Raw genomic sequence first — 23432 nt, forward strand, 5'->3', positions numbered from 1 at the left:
AATAGTTTGTTACAAGTACTGCTGATGGGAGGAAGTTCTGAATGGAAAATGACACTTTTAATAATATCTTTTCCGAGCAGGGCCGGTCATAATATGTGCATCCATAGAATTCAACATAATTAACAACCAGAGTCCTTTTTACCCTAAAGAAAAAGTTAGTGCTGGATTAAAGGCATATAGGAGACGAGAATTCCATCTATGTCAGAATTTATGAAAATACTTTAAATTACAACAAACCTAATTTTCTCTAGCTGAATCCAGTCCGCAGAGTTATTCTTGGCATATAACACGATGATGCTGGGGTCTGAATAACTAAAGCGACATGAACCTGACCCTGTAAATAGCAATAACAATAAATTTCAAGGTTAAAAAATGGTGCAAATACATATTATCTTTTCTGATAAATATTTTAGATAATTTTTAAACTATTAGATATTTGCCTGGTAACTTTCTCATTCTTCTAACGATGCTGCAATTTCCTGTGATCTGTTCTGGTAACTACCATTTGATAAATAATCTTAGGAACCAGGAAAAAAGGTAAAAGAAATATAAATTGCAGATTTCTTTAGAGATACATGAACTACTAAATTGTAAAATAAATACTTAGTGCTATGCCAAGAAATAACTAAATATTATGGGATGACTTATAAGGTCATTTTGTTCTTGCAAGTTAGTATCAATTAGGAGTGATTATATTAAATAGTACATAAGTCATTACATTGAGGAATAAAAACACCATTATTTTTCTGTGTGTGTATTATCTAAATGATGAGACAGTACATGAGAAACTAAAATACTGTAAAGAAAATTCAAATACTAAATGAATGAGTACTATTATGGATGTGATTGATATTACTCTCCCATAGACCAGCATTACAGATTTAAAATATAGATTATGTCCCTTTGTGAATATTTGGTGATTATTTATCATTATTATTTTCAATAGTGGAAATACTAGCATCAAAGAAAAATTTTAAGCTGATAAGAATTTGTTTCTACATGTTGAATGAATTCATATAATAAAGCATAGTATGACTACAATTTCAAAGCTCTCAGAATGCCCAAGACAGCCCTGAAACATTTGCCAGAAGTTTATTGTAATGGATGTAGCAGAAATTTTTATACTATCTTTAAAATGAATGAACCAAAAGAAAAAAAAATACTGCAATTTATGTTTAACTTTCACCCATCTGATAGAGGAGCCTCAGTTTCAGCAAATGGCATCTGTTGACAATTTTACATTTGTAGTGCTCAGGGGTTCCAAGCTTTAATCAGACTCATTTATTTTATTTCAGTGGTGGTTAGTACAAAACCAGTTAGTTTGTAATTGCCAGAACTGGCAATGTACTAAAAGGCCAAACAGCAGTTTTCCTAGATTTATTCTCACAGCCAAAATGTGAGTTGAAAAGCACGAAAGAAAAGGATATTTAAAGGAAAGCTACTGAGCAACCCTGATCTCAAATGGAAACCCACCTTATGCTACTTTAATTGTTGCTAAAATTCTACTTTTCATGAGCAGCTGCTTAAAATAAATATCAAACTGTGCAACTGGAAATGGTGACAGGCAGGATTATGTATAGGACAAACTTCAATACAAACAAGAATGAGGTCTAGCAGAGAATCTGTGATTTAGAAGGAAAGTTCAAATTATCCTCAAGAATTTAAATGTTACTCGTGTGCTTCCTTTATGTCTTACACACCATAACTACTTAAAAGCAAATGTATAAGGTAAATCTCTGAAAAAGGAAAGCATTCAACAAATGATAGCCAAAAATGTTCCTTACAGAATGCAATTTCTTGTGAATTGTTTACAAATTAAGAAGAGAGAAGGAAAACTGACATACATCAAAATAAAAAAGTGTCTAAATATGGCCTTGATGACAAATATGACTTCTCTTGTCTATTTTCTTATGCTACCATCTCAGCATCATGAGGTTAACTTTTTTATGCATCTAGAAAACAAAAAGGCACCCAGCAGATGACTCACTTTTCCTCAGCCACTCAGTCACATTTTCTTATATCTAAAACATTAGTTTTTGTTGAATGCATCTCTTCCTTGCCATTGTCAAGGGACCCTCACTGGCTCTTGCCAGATCTCTGCAACAGTGATTAGTCAGTCTCCCTGTCCCAGCCTCACCGGTTCTCACCCAGCTAGTGTTGCCAGTGCTCTTTCCGCAAGTCAACAGAATCACATTACCTCTGTGCTTTTAACAATTCCTCAGTCCTCTGAAGAAAAAGCTGCACTTCCATCCCCAGTAGGGTAAAGGTGCACAGTTCCTACAGATCAAATGTGTACCCTGAGGAACAGAACTGGCCCAGGGTTATCTTGAAGCATTCACACATAAAAAGATGACCAAAAAGGCAAGGGGATTCCAACAGAGGGGTGGACAACTGGAAGACCATGATTGGGGCTCAGGGTAGGAGTGGTCAGCCAGTGCAGAGGCACTGCCCATGCCAGAGGAACTGAGGTGGAAGGTACCAGCTGGAAGGAGCACCCCCCAAGAGAGCCCTCAGCTTTGGAAATCTGCCTCACTCAGAGGCCACTCCCACCAGACTACCCTTCCAAACATACCAGGCCAATGATAAATGATTCCCTACTCCCACCCGGTGTAGCTGCACGCATAACTAGGCAAGCTTTTTCTTCACAGAAACCCTCCAAATTGCAATCCCATTGTCCCATAGACTTTGGTCAGCAGAATAAGTTTTGTTCTTGCCCAGATTGAAATGGCTCCTTGATTCTGCCTGGGGTAAGAGGAGGAAAGAGTTGGTCATTGTTCACCCCTTTCTCATGTGCCCAGGTGCTTAATGTCACTCCTGGCTCCCTGTACCCAGACACTGTGACACCCCTCAAGGTACCTTCTTAGGGAATGAGGAGGGAATGCTAAGCAGGCAGCACCTGTAACAGGCACTTCTTTATTTTCTCCCTTAAATCAGAGATATTTAATTGCCAAAGTTGAAATTTAAAACCAGAAAGGAAGGACAATTTCAAATGTCAAATGCAAAATATCATCTTACTTGCCTGTTCGTTTCCCTCCTTCAGGTCACTTCCAATGTAATCCTTCACTCTGAGGCAGCAATTTTTTAAGGATTTAAGGAGTTGTTGAAGGAGGAGAGGTAACGGAGAACCTTGGCTATCAAGGTATGGTCTGAGAGGCATTGATGAACTTAAACTGGTCTAAAAATGCAAACACTTTCTTTTGTTCTTTCAGGCATATGAGGAAAGCCCATATACTTCATTTTTACCCACAACAAGTGTAAAAGTGACTAAGGGTTTCTAAGGTTTGGTAGTCATAAATAAAATTAGCAAACATCCTGAATTTACTGAGGACCCCACACAGTCTAAGAAATCTGGCCCCCATACACTGATGTGCACAGAATACTTCTATGCCCCAGTTTGGGAGAAGAAAGGATTTTTTTTGTGAAAGGTAGTTGGTTCCAGTGGTCTTGGTTATCAATTCTTGATTTTAAATTGACAAACAAGTTGGTAAATGATAAAGATAAACTTAGTCATAGCAACTGTCACATTATCACGTTGTTTACTCAACCCCATAATATATAAGGCAAATTGCTATCAATTGTACCTATGAATTTGTCATTTTAATAACTTCCTTTGTATGATCAAGTATAAAAATTCTGGCTTTTAAAAAATTTCTAGCATTTTAATGTAAAATCCTATGTATACGTTCATTCTTACTAGGTTAACAATGTAAAGCATGTAATTACAAAAAATAGGAACACAAATTATAATGCCCTCACCTTTCACCACAAATCCACACGTACCATCCTACCAGTGTTTTCTGTCATCCTTCTCTTACAGTGGATGAAATATTTCTGTTATAATCAAAGGTTAATTTCCTCATGTGGTCTATCTAGATCTCACCTCCCCTTGCTTCTGAAGAGTCCTCCACTCTTCCTCCTGCATCATCAATTTCTCGCAGTGATTTTCCTGCATAATGTCTATTATCTTACAAACATCTACCAATATACAACTCATCTCCTACCTAAAAAAAAAACAAAAAACAAACCTTCTCAATGTCACGCCCCTACCTTCTGCTCCTTCCCTTCCTATTTTTGCTCCCTTTTTGGGCAAAACTTCTCCAAGGGGTTGGCCGTCCAGTGATTGTCTCCACTTTCTCACAATCTATTTTCTTTTCCCCACTTTATCCAGGCTTCTACTCTCAAGTACTCCGTTGAAACCACTCTTGGCTAGTTCCCAGGTCACTGGGGAGTTCATGCTGCCAAATCAACAGATCGCTTTCCCAAATTCAGGTTTTTTTTTTTTTTTTTTTTGAGACGGAGTCTTTCTCTGTCCCCCAGGCTGGAGTGCAGTGGCGCGATCTCGGCTCACTGCAAGCTCCGCCTCCCGGGTTCACGCCATTCTCCTGCCTCAGCCTCCCGAGTAGCTGGGACTACAGGCGCCCGCCACCACGCCCGGCTAATTTTTTGTATTTTTAGTAGAGACGGGGTTTCACCGTGTTAGCCAGGATGGTCTCGATCTCCTGACCTCGTGATCCGCCCACCTCGGCCTCCCAAAGTGCTGGGATTACAGGCTTGAGCCACCGCGCCCGGCCCCAAATTCAGGTTATGTGACTTTGCAGCAGGATTTGTCAAGGCTGATCCGATATTTCTGGGATGTTCTCTTCTCTTCACTTCCACCACCCTCTTGATTTTTCTCCTGCTTCACTGGCCATTGCTTCTGAGTCTCCTTTGTGGCCCTTTTCCTCTTATTCTTAAATATTTTTATTAATTTAATTTTTAATTTATAATAATTGCACATATTTATAGGGTACAGTTTGCTGTTATGATATATGTATACATTCCAGAATGATTAGATCAGCCAATTAACATATCCATCACCTCATATACTTCATTCATAACTCCTAAATCGGCATATCAATCTTAGTAAGTCAAAATTAGAAGTACTGATTTTCCAGCAACCAAATATTCTGTGTGCCTTTTCATTTTGAATGACACCACCCCAAATACAAACAAACAAACAAAAAAACCTAAAACACTTTGGTGTTTAGGAAGAAATACAATAAAATTGTAACCTGATAGAAAAATGGTTCTCTAATTTGTAATATGATGAAGTAATGAGAAAAATCTGATAGTAGGTGTATCTTATAACGTATCACCTAGCCTTAAACAGATCATACTTAATTTTTCTTATTTGAAAGAAGTCTACATGATAATGAATTCAATGCTTATTAGCACTAATAACAATTATACATAATTTCGTACTCCACTTTTTAGAGTAAAATTGCCTCTGACATAAGATATCTTCTAGAGAGGCATTATGTGTAGGGTTAGGAGAATGGATAGGGGAGACAGGCTGCCAGGGTTGCAATCTGAGCTTTGACACTTCTAAGCTGTGTGGCCTTTGGCAAGCCACTTACTTTTTCTGTGTCCTAACTTCCACACTTGTAAAATGTGAAAAATGACAGCAACTGCTTCACAGAACTGTTGTAAAGATTAAGGCATTAACACAAGAAAAGTACCTAGAAAACAGTTATTGGTGCATTCTATTTAATGGACTTTAGCTATGATTGAATATTTTAAAATTTCATTTCATAAATTCATTTATCCCAGAAAGGAGGTAATGCCTGATCGTATTTGTTCATGGGCTAAGTATTAAATTCATTACTGCTTACTAAAGAACTTACAGTACATTTTTCCTCTATAGTTTCTTTTACTTTGGGCTATTTCCCTGCCTTAACTGGACATGCTATAAATTCAATAACGATATGAAAACCAAGACCTAACTGAGTAGCCCACCTATTTGTTAGCATCATTGGTAAATATGCTAGTAGGGAAAGAGAAGAATCTCCTTTTACTTGTTAAAAAAAAAAAAAAAAAGGAGCTGCTCTGAGAGTAGGCTAGTAAGACAGATTAGGATAAAGAGATACACTTCATAAGGTGCATACAATTGCTAGAGTGGAGTTAAAAATTTAATTGTGCAGTTCTAAGCATTCAAAGAAACCAGAAAATCTGATTAGCTAGAAATTTAATAGCACCCATCCAAAAAAATTTCCAGCAACTCAAGAGAACAATTATAGGGGTTATGAACAGATAGGACCTGCTATTAGTAGGCATTTCTACTTTACAAGTAGGGAAACTAAGGTAAAGACTTTAAAATTTTCACCCAAGGACACCTACTAACAAATGAGATACAGAATGGAGTAGATATGAACCCATGCTTTTGACTACTTCACTATACTTCTCCTGGTGTACAAAACACCCTTTCTTCTTCTTGTTTCTTTATCTGTTTTTACAGTAGTGCTATATTTTCAAAGGGTACATGAACATATTAGGACGGGTTTATGTGCCGCTGCTTCTACTCAGGCTCATGACTTAAGGCCATAATGGTCTTGTTTTTGATACAGAGAGAAAAACCAAAAGGACTGAACCTTTAACCCCCCTGCTAGTCATCATCTCAACTCTCTCTCAGGTTTTACCATGGGAGAAGATCACAGAATAACTGAACCAAGAAGAAATACCATGTGTACTTGGGCATCACTTTCTCTGCACATTCCCTGATCATTCCTCTCCTTTCCCTGCCCTCATAGCCTGTCACCCAAACCTGTAGACCCTCCTCCTGCTGATTTGTTTATAGACAGGGGTCTCACTATGTTGCACAGGCTAGAGTGCAGTGGTAGGATCAGAGTTCATGCAGCCCAAATTCCTGGGCTCAAGAGATCCTCTCACCCCAGCCTTCCAAGTAGTTGGGACTACAAGTGTGAGCCACCACACGCAGACTTACATATTTATTAAATTTATACCCGTTTTTTCCCTTCACCACCACCTCCTTAGATCATCTTTCACCCAGATCAGTGTAAGACCCTCCTAACCGGGTGCTCAAAAGAAATACACACAGATTAACCTTCTAAAGAATTTGTTTATTATGTATTTGCTTAAAAAAAAAAAAAACTATGGAAAGGCACTATAAAGAGAGCTAAAAAAGTTGCATTCCAAGAAAAGTAATATCCCAACATTTCCCAACGCAATTATCTGAAAAGTGTTAACCTGACATAATATTGCAATCATAAATTTAAGATACACATGTAATTCATGTTTGCTTCCTAAATAACACATTCCATGATGGCTTGCAAATCTATTCCTTTCTTCTCTTTTTTTTTTTCTTCTTTTGAGACGGAGTCTCGCTCTGTCGCCAGGCTGGAGTGCAATGGCGCGACCTCGACTCACTGCGATCTTCGCTTCATGTGTTCAAGCAATTCTCCTGCCTCAGCCTCCCGAGTAGCTAGGACTACAGTTGCGCAGTACCACATCCAGCTAATTTTTGTATTTTTGGTAGAGACAGGGTTTCACCATGTTGGCCAGGATGGTCTCGATCTTTTGACCTTGTGTTCCACCCACCTCGGCCTCCCAAAGTGTTGGGATTACAGGCACGAGCCACCATGCCCGGCTGCAAATCTATTTCTTTTTTACAAAATTTTGGCCTCTCAGATAAGCAAAACAAACAAAAAAACTATTTCTAAAGTTACAATTTTACCATAAAGAAACAGTATTTACCAGTGTAAAACAGTACCCTGTACTTGTTATTTAAAAATGATGGAATAAAAAGAATGACAGATATTTCTATACAGTTGCTTCCTTTTAGTGTTGGAGAGATTCATCAGTATAATTCTAACAAATATTTTATTGTAAACTTGGTCTGATCTAGGAACTACTTTACCTAATCTAAAATTACAACTGAAATAGGTATCCACTTTTACTCTGGTCCTATTTAAATAGTACTGTCCCTGGTATCATTTAGAAAAAAATAGACAAGTAACTTCCCACTTTTGTCATAGGAAGCCAGGCCAAGATGATGAAATAATCAATCAACTCATCAATGAGTCGACCAACTATTAAAAGTATCTCTTATGTTAGAGGTACATGTGAACTCAAAAGCCTAGTTGCTGTCTTGTGATTCAGACTCATTTCTTTTAACCTCAGCTGTCGATCAGAAAAAAAAAAGTAGGAAAAACAGACCTCTCAACAGCCTTTCTCACTTAAGAAGTAAAGCATCATTTAATACTGACATTTACATAAGGGCTGTTGTGGCCACCCAAACACCAGTAGGTATGACTCTTAACGCTGGTTAGTTCTTCTGCTGGGTTAACTCTCTTACACGATTCCGGCCTCTGTTTAATGGTCACGCCCCTCAGAGGCCTTACCCTGGCCACCTGTAATAAAATGCTAACCCCATCACTCACTGACCTCTGATTTAATTTTTTCATTGCATTTATTACTCCGACATGTCCATTTATCTGATGGTTGCCTCCTCTCACCAGAATGTTGGCCCCTCCAGAGCAAAGATTTTGTTTCACAAATTCTAAGTGCCTTGAGAGCTGCTTCACACAGAAGAGGAGATCAATGAACACCTGAATGAATGAAGGCAATAAAGCCCTTCCGAGACTCGTCAGTTAAACTCCAGGAAGAGTGTCTTTTGGAAATACAATAATACTATTATTATTATTATCATTAGCTTTTCTGTAGTATTTATTTTCAGCAGGATAGGGAGATGGGGTGATTTATAGTCCCTGTCCACTATTATACACACTGATGCTCTTCTAGGAAGAGCCAGAAGGACAGCATCTCAGGGTGGCACCAAGTATTATCTGGGTAACAACATCACATGGTTCTGCCAATGCTACATTTCTGTTCCTCTGTTTAATATCTTTCCCTGGTGACAAAATAAGCGACAAGTATAAATTACAACTGGTTAAAGATATGGCGACTGCTTTAATATTTCTTGTAAGGGCTGCCTTAACTGAAACAGAAAACATAATAACCATGTTTTCAGCCAAACTAAATTCCTGCCTAACTCATGGTTCATCGTTGTTACCCAGTTCTAGGACTTACGACCACAGTGGTAAGACATTTAAGAGATCACAAAGATGAACGTGCTTACTTGTGAAGGGCCCAGGCAGCTCTACCACTACCCATGGTTATGTGGGGAGTTCAACTGGCAGAGAAAGGACTATATGGCTTGACTCCCAAATCAGTGCTCTTTTCCCTCTGCCCATTTATACCAACAGTAAAAGTTGTTTGTCAGTATATATGAGTCATAAAGTGATGTGCATGTGCTGTAGAATATTCCAAATATAAAAAAATAAATCCATGGCTTAAAATATCTACATTAAATAAAAAATATTGTTTTGCATTAATGATTATTTCTTACTGAGAATCAGAACAGTAGCTATAGCAGTATATAGAAATCTCTATGGTCCCTATAAGACAAGGCAAATGCAATAGAACATCAAATAAAGGGAAGATAAGATGTAATCAGAATTTGAAAGGGAAAGTTGAGGCAACTTGCAAGGGGGATAAGAAAGAAGGAAATGTCAATAAGACAAATGTCAGAATGTGAACATATATTTATCAACGTAACAAATCTAAGTGTAATGTTCAATTCCAACATGCTTGTCATAGACAGAAGAGGATTTACCACGAAGCTGATGAAGCTTCGGCTTCATGGCCTTCACTTTGGTTAGCACTGTCTAAGGTCCTGGGAGAAGTTCTAGCAATATAGTCTGATGGCCATATTTTATAACACCTGCAGTTGGTTAAGATCCTGTCTCCATTTGGACTACTCCTTCATCACGTTGCCCCTCATGTCAGGAGGCGTCAGAGTAGACCTAACTGCTTTTGGGATTCTGCTAAGAAGAAGCTGAGTTGGAAATATATTTATTTTGGTTTAATGTGATATAGTTATGTAGTTTACTTTCCATTTTGTAGTCTAGTGATTCTCAATATAAAAACAGCTTCCAGGAACTCCTACGCCCACTGTGCTGATGCATCCAGCATCATGACTAAAGGATAATGATGATACACTATTTAATGAGTAACGTCAATTCAGAGAGCAGCTAAGATTAGTCACTACACAAAGGAAGCTGAAATGTCCTGAAATACAAATAAGAGAGAGGTTTTCCAATTCTATAGTGATTCTAAAAATCTAAATGACATGATCAATAAGGAGTTGCAAAGGCAAATATTAAGCATCAACTCTGATCTAACAAGCTAGAGGCAGAATACCCTTTCTATTATTTCCAGAAAATATTACAGAATTGTTGTCATAGGAAAGGCGATTTGAGAGTACATGGCCGGCTGGGCGTGGCGGCTCACGCCTGTAATCCCAGAACTTTGGAAGGCTGAGGTTGGTGGATCACGAGGTCAAGAAATTGAGACCATCCTGGCCAACATGGTGAAACCCCATCTTAAATAAAAATACAAAAATTAGCTGGGTGTGGTGGCCCATGCCTATAGTCCCAACTACTCGGGAGGCTGAGGCAGGAGAATCGCTTGAACCCAGTAGGCAGAGGTTGCAGTGAGCCGAGAGCACGCCACCGTACTCCAGCCTGGCAACAGAGCGAGACTTTGTCTCAAAAAAAAAAATAAAAACAAAAATAACTAAATAAAAAGAGTACACGGCCAAAAAGATATAAGGAAAAAAGTACTATAGAATATTTCAGGCAGTTAACAAAAATGTTATATTTCTTGATTTTGTGAAGTTTGTGGTACAGTCAATTTTGAACAATTTGTAATTTGTTATTTCTTTTTGCATTCTAAATAAATTTTCACATTTGTACCTAATTTGGAATGTGTAACTGTATTTTTTTCCTTAGAGAGAGACCCTAACCCTCACCCAAGTGGTAAAAGCTTCAAAGGTGGACCCACACAACTCAGACCCACCTCTGTACAGACCTTGTACTGCACTACATTCCTACATTTCAAAAATGCAGGTCCCAGAGCAAGGGAATCCAGACTACAAAGTTCATTTTCCACTTTACTTAGCATGGCACAATCAAATGTATTTAATGACAGGACAAGAATAAAGATAGAACAAGAATTTGAAATTTTTGAAATTCCTTTCTTCTCTTAAGGCAGGTTTGACTCAATTAAAATATTTATATATGGAAATGAACCATAGTACAACTAGATTAGAATTGATGAAATGACTTTTAAGCAATGTTTACACACACAAAAAAGATATTTTTTTAAAGGCAGGGTTTTGCTCTGTTGCCCAGGCTGGAGTGCGGTGGTATGATCACAGCTCACTGCAGGCTCAACCACCTGGGCTCAAGGAACCTCTCGCCTCAGCCTCCCGAGTAGCTGGGATTGCAGGCACCCGCCACCACACCTGACTAATTTTTTTGTATTTTTTGTAGAGACACGGTTTCACTATGTTGCCCAGGCTGGTCTCAAACTCCTAGGCTCAAGTGATCCACCTGCCTTGGCCTCTCAAAATGCTGGGATTACAGGTGTGAGCCACCACACCTGACCTGCCATTCAGTTTTGACTGTGTTGTCAAAATGAAGCCTACATTGACCCTCATAAACCTCATTAAACCTCAGGGACTCAAGCCGGAGAGAACCAGAAACTTCCAAGGCGTGCTAACTGGAATGTTTCTGTGCTATGCCGGCCTGGAGAATCCTAAAGAGCTTTTAGAGTTTATAATCTCAAGAATACACAAGCACATGAACCTGCAGCAATTATGTACTAATCAAATGCAGCCATATTAAGTACATAAAAATTCTGCTCATTGTGCAATAGCCTATTTACCGTAATATGCACGTAATATATACAGAGCCAGGAAGTTTCCAAAATTTACAAATAAACTTTGTCTTTTCTTTCCATCCCTCTTGAGTACTTGGCATAACAAACAGTATAAAGAATAGCTTGATTTGATATAAAATCAAAGCCACTTAAAAATATATTAATAACTCCTACTGAAAATTAAAGAGTTACTTCCTCCCTTGGAATAACAGCCATATAGGTCCATAATCCCTTGAGGTTAGATGAATTCTATAATTCAAATAACTTAATTAACTTATAGATTTCCAAAAGGTAATATGGTGCATATGCCATGCCTAGAGCAGCACTCTATAATCCAACACATTAATACTTCTGCAGTGAAATGCATGATAATTCACATAAGTAACAGAAATAATGGTCATAAATAGCTTTAAATCCTTTCAACTCAGGTCTTGCTGCCAAATGAATTCAGGTCATGTCAAACTTTGCCACCATATACATTTTTTAAAAACTGGCTTGTGATACCTCCATATTTTTTGTAATATGAAATTACAGATTAGGGATTGTGAGTCTGTATCTTCAAGAATTTCATCTATTCTGTTTTACTTTTATAGAAGGATCAATCAATTGGTGTTTAGTCTCTCAAGGCCTGGGTAGTTTTGGGTAGGTTTTTTTTTATTTGGTTATATCATTCCCCATCAATCCCAGGACTTTTCAAAGTAAATCACAGTAGAATGCAATAGAAGGTACTGTTATCTTGGGGATTGGTAGTGGTTGCTGGGAGCAGCCTCTTTCCCCAAAGCTCTGCCTTAAAAATGAGCTGCCTTTTCAAATGCAGCACAGGGCCACAGAAGGAGAGAACTGATCTCACAGAATTTATAGATGGAGAAAATCACTGCCAGAAATCATGCCTCTAGATAGCACAGTGGGACCCATAAATACTGAAGGCTTGAGGAGCGTCTGGACAGAACCCTGTTGAGGATTCCTGCAGCGCGAGTGCTGCCACTGCCATTACTCAAAACTCAGACCTCAGAGACAAGCACAGCTCTAGGAGCTGCATGTAAACAACAGCATTTGATATAGAAAGATCATAAAGTTATAGAAAGGATGCAATCTGGCTACTCAGAACTCCCTGCTACAAACTACAACAACTCTTAGCAGGATCAGCACATCCTTTCATCTTTTCTAGATAGATAAATGGAGAACAGCACCATTAACTTGAGGTTGCAGTGAGTGGAAAGAGAGAAAGAGACGAATGGACAAATTTTAGGGAGCTTTTAAAAAGCTAGAAACTTACTCTCAGGGGATATTATATGTTACTCTAGGCTAGTACAATTCAAGAGCATTCAAGAAAAAGACTTGCCTCATGCTACATTGAAATGTGAAAAATGTGATAAGCAACATGAAGATATTGGTATAATAAGCAGTTCTGGCATTTATCCTTTTTTTTTGGAAGCTAAGAGTGAATTTTGAGGTCAGTATTATTCACAAGGGAGAAAATACTCTTACTCTACTCCCCCAAAATTAAGAAACACAGTAAAAGCTTCTTTGCTACTTTGCAATTCTTTTTCAAATAATTCTGCCCCAAATAAGACCATTATTATCCAGATTATCAATAGTTTGATAGTTCTATGAACAGCACTGTAGAACAATGATTATATCATACGTAGATTTTTATTTCCTTCTTTACCATCTGCCAGAAAATCCCTAAAAGTATTAGCTTTCTTGGCCCATGGCATCAAAATAATCTACTGTTAAGTAGAGCAACATCTTGATGACATGGCAAGTCTAGGAATACCAACTCATGAACAGTATCTAAAGTATGACTCCCAGTTTTAAGCATATAATGCTGTAATTTCCAGGATGGCTGGTTTAATATGGTTTTGTTGTTTTGTTTTCTTGCTGTTTTATTCCTATTCCTCTCCTAGTACAAAAACCTATGCTATATAACATTTTAGGTATCTGAGCCTTTTGTTTAATAACATGACTACCTAAATAAATTTGTTCCATTAATGTTTAGATTTCATAAAATTATAATTGTTTATTTTCTAGTAGCTAGCTTCTTGCTTGATAATATTCAAAGCAAATTGTTTTTATTACTCTTATTACCTTTGGAATACAGAGTTCAAGACGAGGGAAAATCTACTGGGAAGATGAGAATGTGGTCCTAAGTGTGCTATTTTACCAATTCTCCGATCACGGGTAAAATAAATGCATGAGGAATGGCTACATAGGGAATGCGGTTGAGTCAACGGTCTGCCTGGTTGGTATGCTCTCAGCTGCTGTCCCCGACGTCTGACAGTGTGTGCACATCCCACCATGCAGAGCAGCTTCTGGCTCTCATGAAATACAGGCTCGATTTGCCTCGCCTATGCCTGCATATAGAGGCAGCTCATGCTTTGTCGAAGTTCAGGGGCTGTAGCCAAAAGGGCAGCAGTTTGATTCACGGGTAAGAAGCAGAGCAGGAAAAAATGGTTACTGTATCGGATAATGCTTTGTGGCAGCCCAGGAGGGAAGTGTCCTGGGGCTTCTCAGTCCCAAGTGACAGGGATAGCAATTGTGACTGAAAAGAGCCCACAGATATTACTTTAATTAAGAACAGTTCCATTCTGCATGAACAGAAATCCTCTAATTACTCTTGGATCTGTCAAGAACTGTTCTTGACAGAGCAAACAAATTTAATTTTGGTAAAATATGGTCATCAAAGTTAAGATAATTCATTATTTCATGAATAGAAATTATACATTTAGAGAAATGAATATGTCCAAAGTTTTTGCTCAGCCTAAATTATCAATTAAACAATTATTTGGATAAGGAAGTCTAGAGTTTATGTCTGTACCTCTGTTTTGCTCACCAAAAAATACTCATGGGGGAATTTAGCGTTTATTAACTGAGAAAACATATTTCAAGAACAATGTTGTATGGGGGAACATAATATGCAAGCAAAATTTTCATTCTACGCATCTACTAAAAACTGATATTAAGGATTAAGAGAGATCAAAGAAAGTAGAAAAATAAAGTCAATAAAAATCTTCAAAAGTATTCTGTACTTGAACTAAAAACATACTTCGTTTATACTTGAAATACTTTTTTTCATAATATATAGAAAAAGAACCAGGTTCTAAAAGCAACTGTCTTCCACTTTCTGTTCTATATTTATGTTTAAAATGAGGCTACTAGTAATAATCTCTGTTTTGACTATCAGACTTACAAACCTTTCTTTCTGGCTAAATGTGACAGTGCGTGATTTATTGTACTTAATATTTTGTCCCTCAGTCACTTTCCTGGCTGAATTTCCCAAACCTCATTAGGGGACTTCTTCCAGTTCATGGCAGATGGACAATGACCACAGGATATAAAATGAACAGCTGTCCTCCTCCCTGCTTGTGCCTTTCTCCCTTCCAGTCCTATCCCTCTTCCCTCACTTCCAAAATATTTGTATTTCTTCATTGTCACTGGTGCTCCTACCATAATGGAGAGAGGGATCCATTCTCTCCCAATTTATGGAATGCCAAGCCACGTTCCAACCACTTCCAAGTGCCCACCCCCTGCAAGTTTTCTCCCAAGCCCACAGTAGAGAACTTTTGCCATGTTGCATGAAACACAAGGAAGAGAAATGTGTCTGGCTTTGCCAGGTTCCCTGCCAGGCCGTCCTCCTTTCCCCAGGGCCCACATAAACTACGTCCAAATGCTCATGCCTGGCCCATTTTCTAGGAGGACTAATCCCCATCCTGGGCAGCAAGTGTTAACTATCTCCCCTCCTCCACTCATGGCAATCTGGAGACAGCATTAGTATCATTGTTGCTGTCTGGCTCTGACCTTGGTCCCCAGTTCTTAGCAGGGCTCCGGCGTCTTGTTCTTCCTACAGGGTGCCATTCCCCTAACCTTCACCGTGGGACGCCTGACCCTCTGGTGGTACCATGCCTGCTCTTGTCAATCTCTTTCCCAAATAATGAAGTCCTCCCTCCAGCCCTCCCTCTTTCCTGGACTTTCCAACAAATTAAACTCTCATTCTCCTCTGTAGTCTGCATCTGTTAATCAGCAATGTTTATTGCCATACTTGTTTTCTTCTCCCACGTGGACTCTCCCCTCACCCCCTCCCCTCTATTTGATAATGAACTTCTCAAAGATTGGGGCAGTGTCTTAGGCTTTGCTTTCTCTACAGTGAACGTAAGCACATTATGATACATATAATAAACATTCTAAAGATCCTAAAGATCTTCTCTTTGACAGATGAGTCCCTGGTTAATTGACAAGAAACTGGAAACTGCAGGCTCAGACTAAATTCTAACAATGCCCATGGATTTCATTTAGCATACTCCCTTGCTTCAGAAGTCAAGAATGAGGATAGTATTCAGCACCAATGTGGAACAGTATGAAATTCCTAACCTAACCTAGGAATTCAATTTAGTTACATTTTTTTTTTAGTTCTAGGTGTGAGCCAAATTCTGTCTTACATATAGAAAGTGACACTTGTAAGTTCCTTAGCCCTCAAGGAATATTTAAGTTAGAAAAGGTGAAAGTGAATGTGCAGAAATGGTCAGTGTATCTATCAAAGCAGAGTGAAGTACCTGTCATAAAATAAATTCAGAGGAAGTGGGGTTTCAGAGATATCAGGCTGGGGCAATGGGATGAGTTTTCATGGAGGAGTGGTGTTTGAGAGACCATTTGGTCTACATCAGTAATGAATTTCTTCTCATCCTGTAGTTCACTGCTGTATTCCTTCTACTAGAACAGTCCCCCCAAAATGTTAATAGCACAAATTTATGAATGAATTACTGACATTTTTCTAAGCCTCATTAGATGAGTGACAAATTGAATATCTCAAAAGAGAAAGGGGATAATACCTATGTCAAATTGTGTATTTTAATAATTCATATAAAAATATTTAATTATCAGTTCTAATAATTAAAAAACACTTACAATTAATCTCAACAATCTTTGCCAGAACTTTGGGCTTAGTGGTATTTTACAGGATTTCAGAATATTTTCTTTTGTTACCTAAGCTAGGGCTTAAGAGTTTGGGGTGAGGTGGATTTGAAATAAATATATATTTATAAATATTATATATAAATATATATGTTATATATATGTATTTCATTTAAACTCATTTTTAAAAATAAGAATTCCCTAAAAAGGTCAACTGTGGGATGACAAATCAGGATACCCTGCATCATAATCAGTTTCACACCTTTGCTTACCAAATTTTAGTTAACATAGAGGTATTCCATATATTTTCATTTTTTGTTTTAATATAGATATTTGAAGATCTGAAAATCAAGTCTTAAATCTTAGTTGAATACATTTACATCAAAGAACCTTACCCTTAAATAAAACATGTATTTAACCTTATAAAACATATGTATTATTTTTGCCATTAAAATTTTTTAATGTTTCATTTATTTTTGTTTTGGGCTTAGGTCACCAAATATTTTGTTAGTCTCATACTCAGAGGTGTCCATGTTTCAGAAGAGGTGTTCACTATTTCACAGTAAGTTCCCCCAAGGTCTTACTCACCAGGGAGAGTGATTCTTGAAAAAAAAAAAAAGAAAAAGAGAATCTAATTTTAAATATATTTCAGTAAGTTCGTGGAGGAACTGAGCAATAATTCATACCAAGATACGGAGGGATCGATTTCTCCTCCTCTTGAATTACCTGTTCTAAAAGAGTTAAGAGAGAAGTTCTCTACTGAATCAAGTTCTGAGTAATTAAGATGTTTATGAATTAGGCTCAAGGGAAAAATCAACTGCTTTTCTTATGCTAAATGAAATATAATACCTTTTACAAGTGACATTTTATCCTTTACATCTATTAAAGAAAAAACAATACCAGATCTCTTTTCTTTCACAAAGCAATATTCCAATTCAGCTAAAAGTATTTTTAGCTTTTGTAATTTCCAGTTTTTATTTTTCAAAATACACTCGTGTAAACAGACTGGCTCTCATTCATCTCTGAGACTCCGTAGCATGTACAGTACAGAAGGAGAATAATTTAGGCCTAAGAACATTTGTATATCTTAATAAATATAAAGCATTTATGATTTAATGACTTCCGTCTGTCTTGAAATGACAAAAACAAAAACAAAGTAGCAAAAAAAAAAAAATTAAACACACGTACAAAAATAAAACCTGAATGTTTAGGACATCCATAAGTAAAACTCAAGAGAAAAGGTGCTAATTCTATAAATCATGAACAAATAATAGATTCTAGTTAGCTCAGTAATTACGTACTGATAAACACGTGCATATATATTTCTGTCTACTTGTTTCACTTAAAGCATAGCTTACTGGTGATTCTGTTTCTTTCTGGGTAATCTTTTCCATTGACTGTGGTCCTCAGATCACCTCCCCCAAATCCCCTCTTGGCATGATATGTCTGCATCACATCAGTTTAATACTTGGTAACATACTATTATAGATGTCTTTGTAATGGTTACTTGTCACTCAGGCAAGAAATATTTATGAGCATCTGTTTATTATGAGTCCCTGGGTTAGTGACTGAGGATACTGTGATGGACAAGATAGATTTGTCTGGCAAGCCAAACTATTTATTCTTCATGGTGTGTTTTTAAATGCTTTACCTTTATTCCTTGTTTGGCTAATGAATCCTCTTAATCTGATGTAAGAGGTAAGCTAAATTGAACAAGCATATTACTTGGTAAATTCGTTTAGAGTAACTCAGTGCAGATCTCTATCAAGGAAGTGACAAGGTCACCCGTAACACAACTACCCAAATAATTTTTCTGAAGAATTAATTTCATTCTATTTCTCTATTGCTTAAGAGAGAAAGAGGTTCTTTTGCAGACCTCTATTAAATAATTGAAGAACAACATCATTTTACTTTTAAAAAGTTAAATTAAATGAGTTTAAAACCTCCATTTAACATTTATCCCTCTATTAAATAAGTTGAAGCCCTGAGCTGATACAGATGAGTCTTCAGATAGATGCAACTTTATCTGACATTGCTCATAGCTACCAGGCCCAGTTCCTCTGCTCTAGGAGGGCATGCATGTTCCCCTCCGATGCCTTGCCTGTGTTCACTCTGCCTCTTCACTTGAAAAACCTTTCTCTGTCCTTTCAAGTGACTCAGGTTGTTGGCAGGGATTCTCCTTCCTAAGAAGCCTTCCTAAAGGACCTCATTAGGCACTGTCACCCTGGGGACCTATACACAGACCCATCCTGTTTAAAACAATGCCACTTTCTAAAGATTTCATGCTAGGTATGTACCCAGTGCCTTCTACTACATTGTTAAGTGCTGTAAAAACGTTCTGTTTTCTCACTTATTTTGTTTTCTCAGAGTTGAAGCCAGCTGAAGCAAATACTGAGCACACAACAAATAATCAGTGAAATTTTGTTAAGTGAATGATGGACACAAAGTACTACCGGCATTTCCTTTGGACCCTCAACCCTGCCTGAGAGAGCAGAGTTCAGAGGCATCTGTAGGATAACACTTTGCAGGGGTGTCATCTCAAATTTTTCTTCCTATCCCAGAGGAAATCTAAAGGAAGCGGGTAAATGCCCCTAAGGCTACAACTATAAATTCCACAAGTTGCATCTAATGAATCAAGTGAGGATGTTAGCAAATCGATGTCTCAGCACAGAAATGGATACGAGATCTTTCACTGGAATGGAAAAATGAAAAGTTCTTCTAAGAATATTTTAGGACACTTTCCAAGATGATTTAGCTGTGGATAACATGATAAATTTCATCTTGCAGAACTGCATTTTCAGGATTCTTTAACTTTAAAAATCATTGGTTAAGACAGCCTCACATTTCTGTATATATATGTATGTGTGTGTATATGTATATACACACATGTATATAATCTATATGCACATATATAATATATAATTATATAAACACATCAGATACACACATGTATGTATACATATATAATGTAATATATGTATATATTGTATATACACTGTGTGTGTGTGTGTGTGTATTTGAAAGAATTGAGAGAGTATTGCTGCTAAACATTGGCATGATGGACTTTATTTGAGACACCCCTTAGTAATTCAAGCAATTTTTGTATGAGGAACTTGGGAGTCTTTTGGATAACATTTGTTATGCAACTGAAAATGTTTACAAGAGCAATATGAAAGTATCAACACAGTAACTTCTCCAATTGTAGTTATATATGCCCAGTTATGAACATAACTGACCACTTAGGTCATAAATAATAACAGAATTCCATAGAAAACTGCTTGAATCATTGCGTTATACAGTGAACATTTAACATTTAATATCCTAAAGGACTTCCTAAGGAGTGATACTAAAACTAACTGGACATATGTAACCATATTATTAGTATAGATTTGGAGAATTCCACAGTACACAAGGAAATGTAAATGTTGAATTGTTAACATATAGTTTTTTATAATATAATCTAATTTTTGAACTGAGTATAAATAAAATGGCTATTATGGCTGCTATTGGATTGGTTGGATTCATTTTAATTGCTATTTTGGTATCTGATTACTATGGATACCCACAATTACGGCATTTCTAGAATTTGTGAGTGTACCTCAGTCTGGCCCTCACATCACCCAAATAAACAGAATGATGTCATACCCTTATACCTCATAAACATCCATATAAACAAATGATAATGAGATACACAAAACGTTTCTGGAAATTTCTGCCGGCTATACTGTATTCACCACACACCACCACACACCGCACAACAGATGGTTTGCTACTACATTGTTTCCTTGCCATTCTAACTCTTCTTGGTTTCCCCCAATTTTTTACTCTCAAAGTGCAGTAAGTAAATTCACCAGTGAAGTTTACAAACAATAAATTACAATTTCTTTTACTAAATATGTTCCATTTCATTCCTAAGAATATGTTAAAATTTCACTTTTGATTCTAAAACTGCCACCTGAAAAGATTTATAAATGTATTTTTCGTTATAAACTTGAGATCTCTTTTTCTCATTTCCTTCCTCCCTCTTTCCTTCCTCCTTCCACCCTTCCTTCATTTTCTACTTGCCATCTCTCTCTCTCTGTCTCATTCCCCAATTCTGTTACTCTTCCAGTCTTCCAGCAGGATTCAAATCCGTGCTTTAAATAACATATGTTGGCCTGATGGGCTACAGTCCTCTGGCTTGTGGGGAGACCAAGGGCTCTTGCTAAGTCCCATGTTTGCGTCTAGTCCCAAGACCTTGGCCCTGGTGCTTGCTCTGGGTTTTGAGTCTTAGGTAATAAACCCTTCATTCTCTGATTACCTCCTCTTCTTGGTACTTTTTCATTAACTCTATTGTAATTGGTACAAATGAAAGGCAAGGAAATAGAGAATCTATGCCATATTAGAAGTATACTATTCACCAAAATAGTAATTTTTTTCCCTGTAATAAAGGATAATTTAATTGGTGTAGGAGCTCTCCACCCTTGAATAAAGTACAAATGATATTAGGAGACATATATTTTAAAATTGATTCTCTTATGTTCTTTAATTGCTTAAAGACAATATCTGAAACTAATGTTCATTTCTCTAACAAAAAGAACAAGTATTCTGAATACTGATACATTATTAACCATTATTCAGCTTATGTTATATATTAATAGCATAATTAATCTAAACACATTTATTCTGATTAAGAGGCTCTAAGTTGCCTGTCATGCTACAGTTAAAAAAATTTGTTTTTGTAGCACCACAACTCTTTAAAAATAAAACATTTTTTTGATTATAAAAACATTACATGTTTGCTACAGAAGAGTTAGGATACACTTGTTAATAAGTCAAAGAAAACTCTTTCATCAAAAAACCATTATTTTTGTTTTTCCTAACACTTTACTTGTGATCACACATGGACTTCTGAACTGTCTGTAAATTGTTGTAGGTAATGCTGTCAACTGGAGAAGACAATAACCCAGAATGTAATCAGGTGACTTCACATAGTACCTCCTACACAGGCTGAAACAAGGCACAGTGATGAAAAAGTGACAAATACGTGACTTAAAGAAAACTGTTCTTCAGCACAGTCAACCACAGTGGGCTCCTGGCTGTAGAACACTGACTTGCAATTTGGAATAGAAGAATCCTGAGAGAAACAGTCCTTTCGCTAACGGCAGACCTTCTAAGATATGGAAGCGACTGGAGGATGCTGTTCTGAGCATGGCAGGGGGACACCTACAATTCTCATGCCATAGGGAATGGCCAGGAGGGGGTTTCGCTCTTATGGGACCTAAGCCCCATTAAAAGACAGCATGTTTCTTCCCCTAGAACATTTCCTTTGTAAGTTTATACAAGTTATTTATAAATACATACCCTTGAAAAATAAAATGGAAGGTAATAGAATAGACAGCAAAACTGCAAATACTTGATCAAAAGGCACCTTATTTTACTGAATGCTTTGGGTAAGAACTTTTAGCTCTAAAACAAAAGCACTATCACAAGGACAAAAAACCAAACACCACATGCTCTCACTCATAGGTGGGAATTGAACAGTGAGAACACAGGGACACAGGAAGGGGAACATCACACACCGGGGACTGTTGTGGGGTGGGGGGAGGGGGGAGGGATAGCATTAGGAGATATACCTAATGCTAAATGACGAGTTAATGGGTGCAGCACACCAACATGGCACATGTATACATATGTAACAAACCTGCACGTTGTGCACATGTACCCTAAAACTTAAAGTATAATAATAATAAAATTTTAAAAAAAAGCACTTTAAAGAAACACTGCCAGATACAGTCATTGTTTTCATTATCTATGTTTGAATTTAACATAGATTATTTATGCCAAACATGAAGCCCTTAATTGGTTTCTTTCGGTTACCAGTAATTATCTTTCTCACTACCAGTTAGTCAGAGCTCAGGAAATGGAACATATTTCAATCTTAATCTGAGCAAAACACAACCAGCAAGGTAATCCTGCTGTAATAGAATAAGCCAATGTATGCAAAATACATATGTAAATCATCTTAAGATTTTTTGAATTATCTGCAGTATTTTTAATACTACTCACTGCTGGAGAGAAGTGAGAAAAGAATGTAACATTTAAAAATATTTATTTCACTTTAAAAATGTTGTAGATTATTTACTGTAAAATTAACTTACTATTCTGTAAATCCAAAAGCATCTGGCATTATAATCCTGATTGCACACTATGTTTAAAGCAAACATTTCCAAGTTAAATTGTTATAACTGCCAAAAACACTTACCAATGGAAAATTGGAGGACAGAAGCTGTTGTTGTATTAAGGCCTGTGGTAATCTAGAGAAAAAGAATATATAAAAATAAGACAAGATAGAGAGGAGAAACAGGAGAAAGATGCTGGGAGGGGCATGGGGAGGGGAAGAGTTAAAAAAGAAGAGAGAGGAAATCCATTAACAGAAGTTGCATTTACCCAGTTGTTAGTTCATTTTATCAATGTGTCTGAACACAGACCTGTTTCTTCTTCCCCTGTGGTGAATAAAGAAGTGAAATCCTGACTTGGGGACGGATAGCATATTTCTCAATGTCCTTTCATAAACTGTTTTTAGTGGAATGCAGCAGGTTATCTTGTGAAGGCATTTAACGAAGCTCCTCTCCACTCATTCCACCATCTCCCCTCCATCCTACCAGATCAATAGATCTGGGACCCAAAGAGAATGTAGCAAAAAGGCTACTGAACAAAAATTGGGAGATAAATTAAGAACAAATGAGTAGAATAAAATTATTTTGAAAAGGAAATAGAAATACAATAGCTAAAGGTCGTAGGCTTTCTTTGTGGAGGGGTGTGATGAAATGGTCTAAAATTGATTGTAAAATGGTTCCATAACTTTGGAAATAAACCAGAAGCCTTGAACTGTACACTTTAAAGAAGGTAGAATCTGTGGATTATTTCTCAATAAAACTGTTACCAAAAAAAAATGAAGGAAAGAAATAGAATTATGGACCTAG

At 37.1% G+C, this 23432-nt stretch overlaps 1 protein-coding gene across 2 annotated transcripts in view; it reads right to left on the minus strand.

The window, feature by feature from the left end:
- RELN (reelin) overlaps positions 1-23432 on the minus strand; it is a 533709-nt gene that overhangs the window by 234224 nt on the left and 276053 nt on the right. For both annotated transcript variants that reach the window (XM_055283529.2, XM_055283528.2), the window contains exons 8-9: positions 22712-22763; positions 238-334 (exon numbers count right to left, since the gene is read on the minus strand). In XM_055283529.2, coding sequence (XP_055139504.1) covers positions 238-334; positions 22712-22763 — 149 coding nt within the window. The remainder of the gene's footprint in view (positions 1-237; positions 335-22711; positions 22764-23432) is intronic.

The sequence above is a fragment of the Symphalangus syndactylus genome, chromosome 6 (assembly GCF_028878055.3).
Source record: "Symphalangus syndactylus isolate Jambi chromosome 6, NHGRI_mSymSyn1-v2.1_pri, whole genome shotgun sequence".
Lineage (NCBI taxonomy): Eukaryota > Metazoa > Chordata > Mammalia > Primates > Hylobatidae > Symphalangus > Symphalangus syndactylus.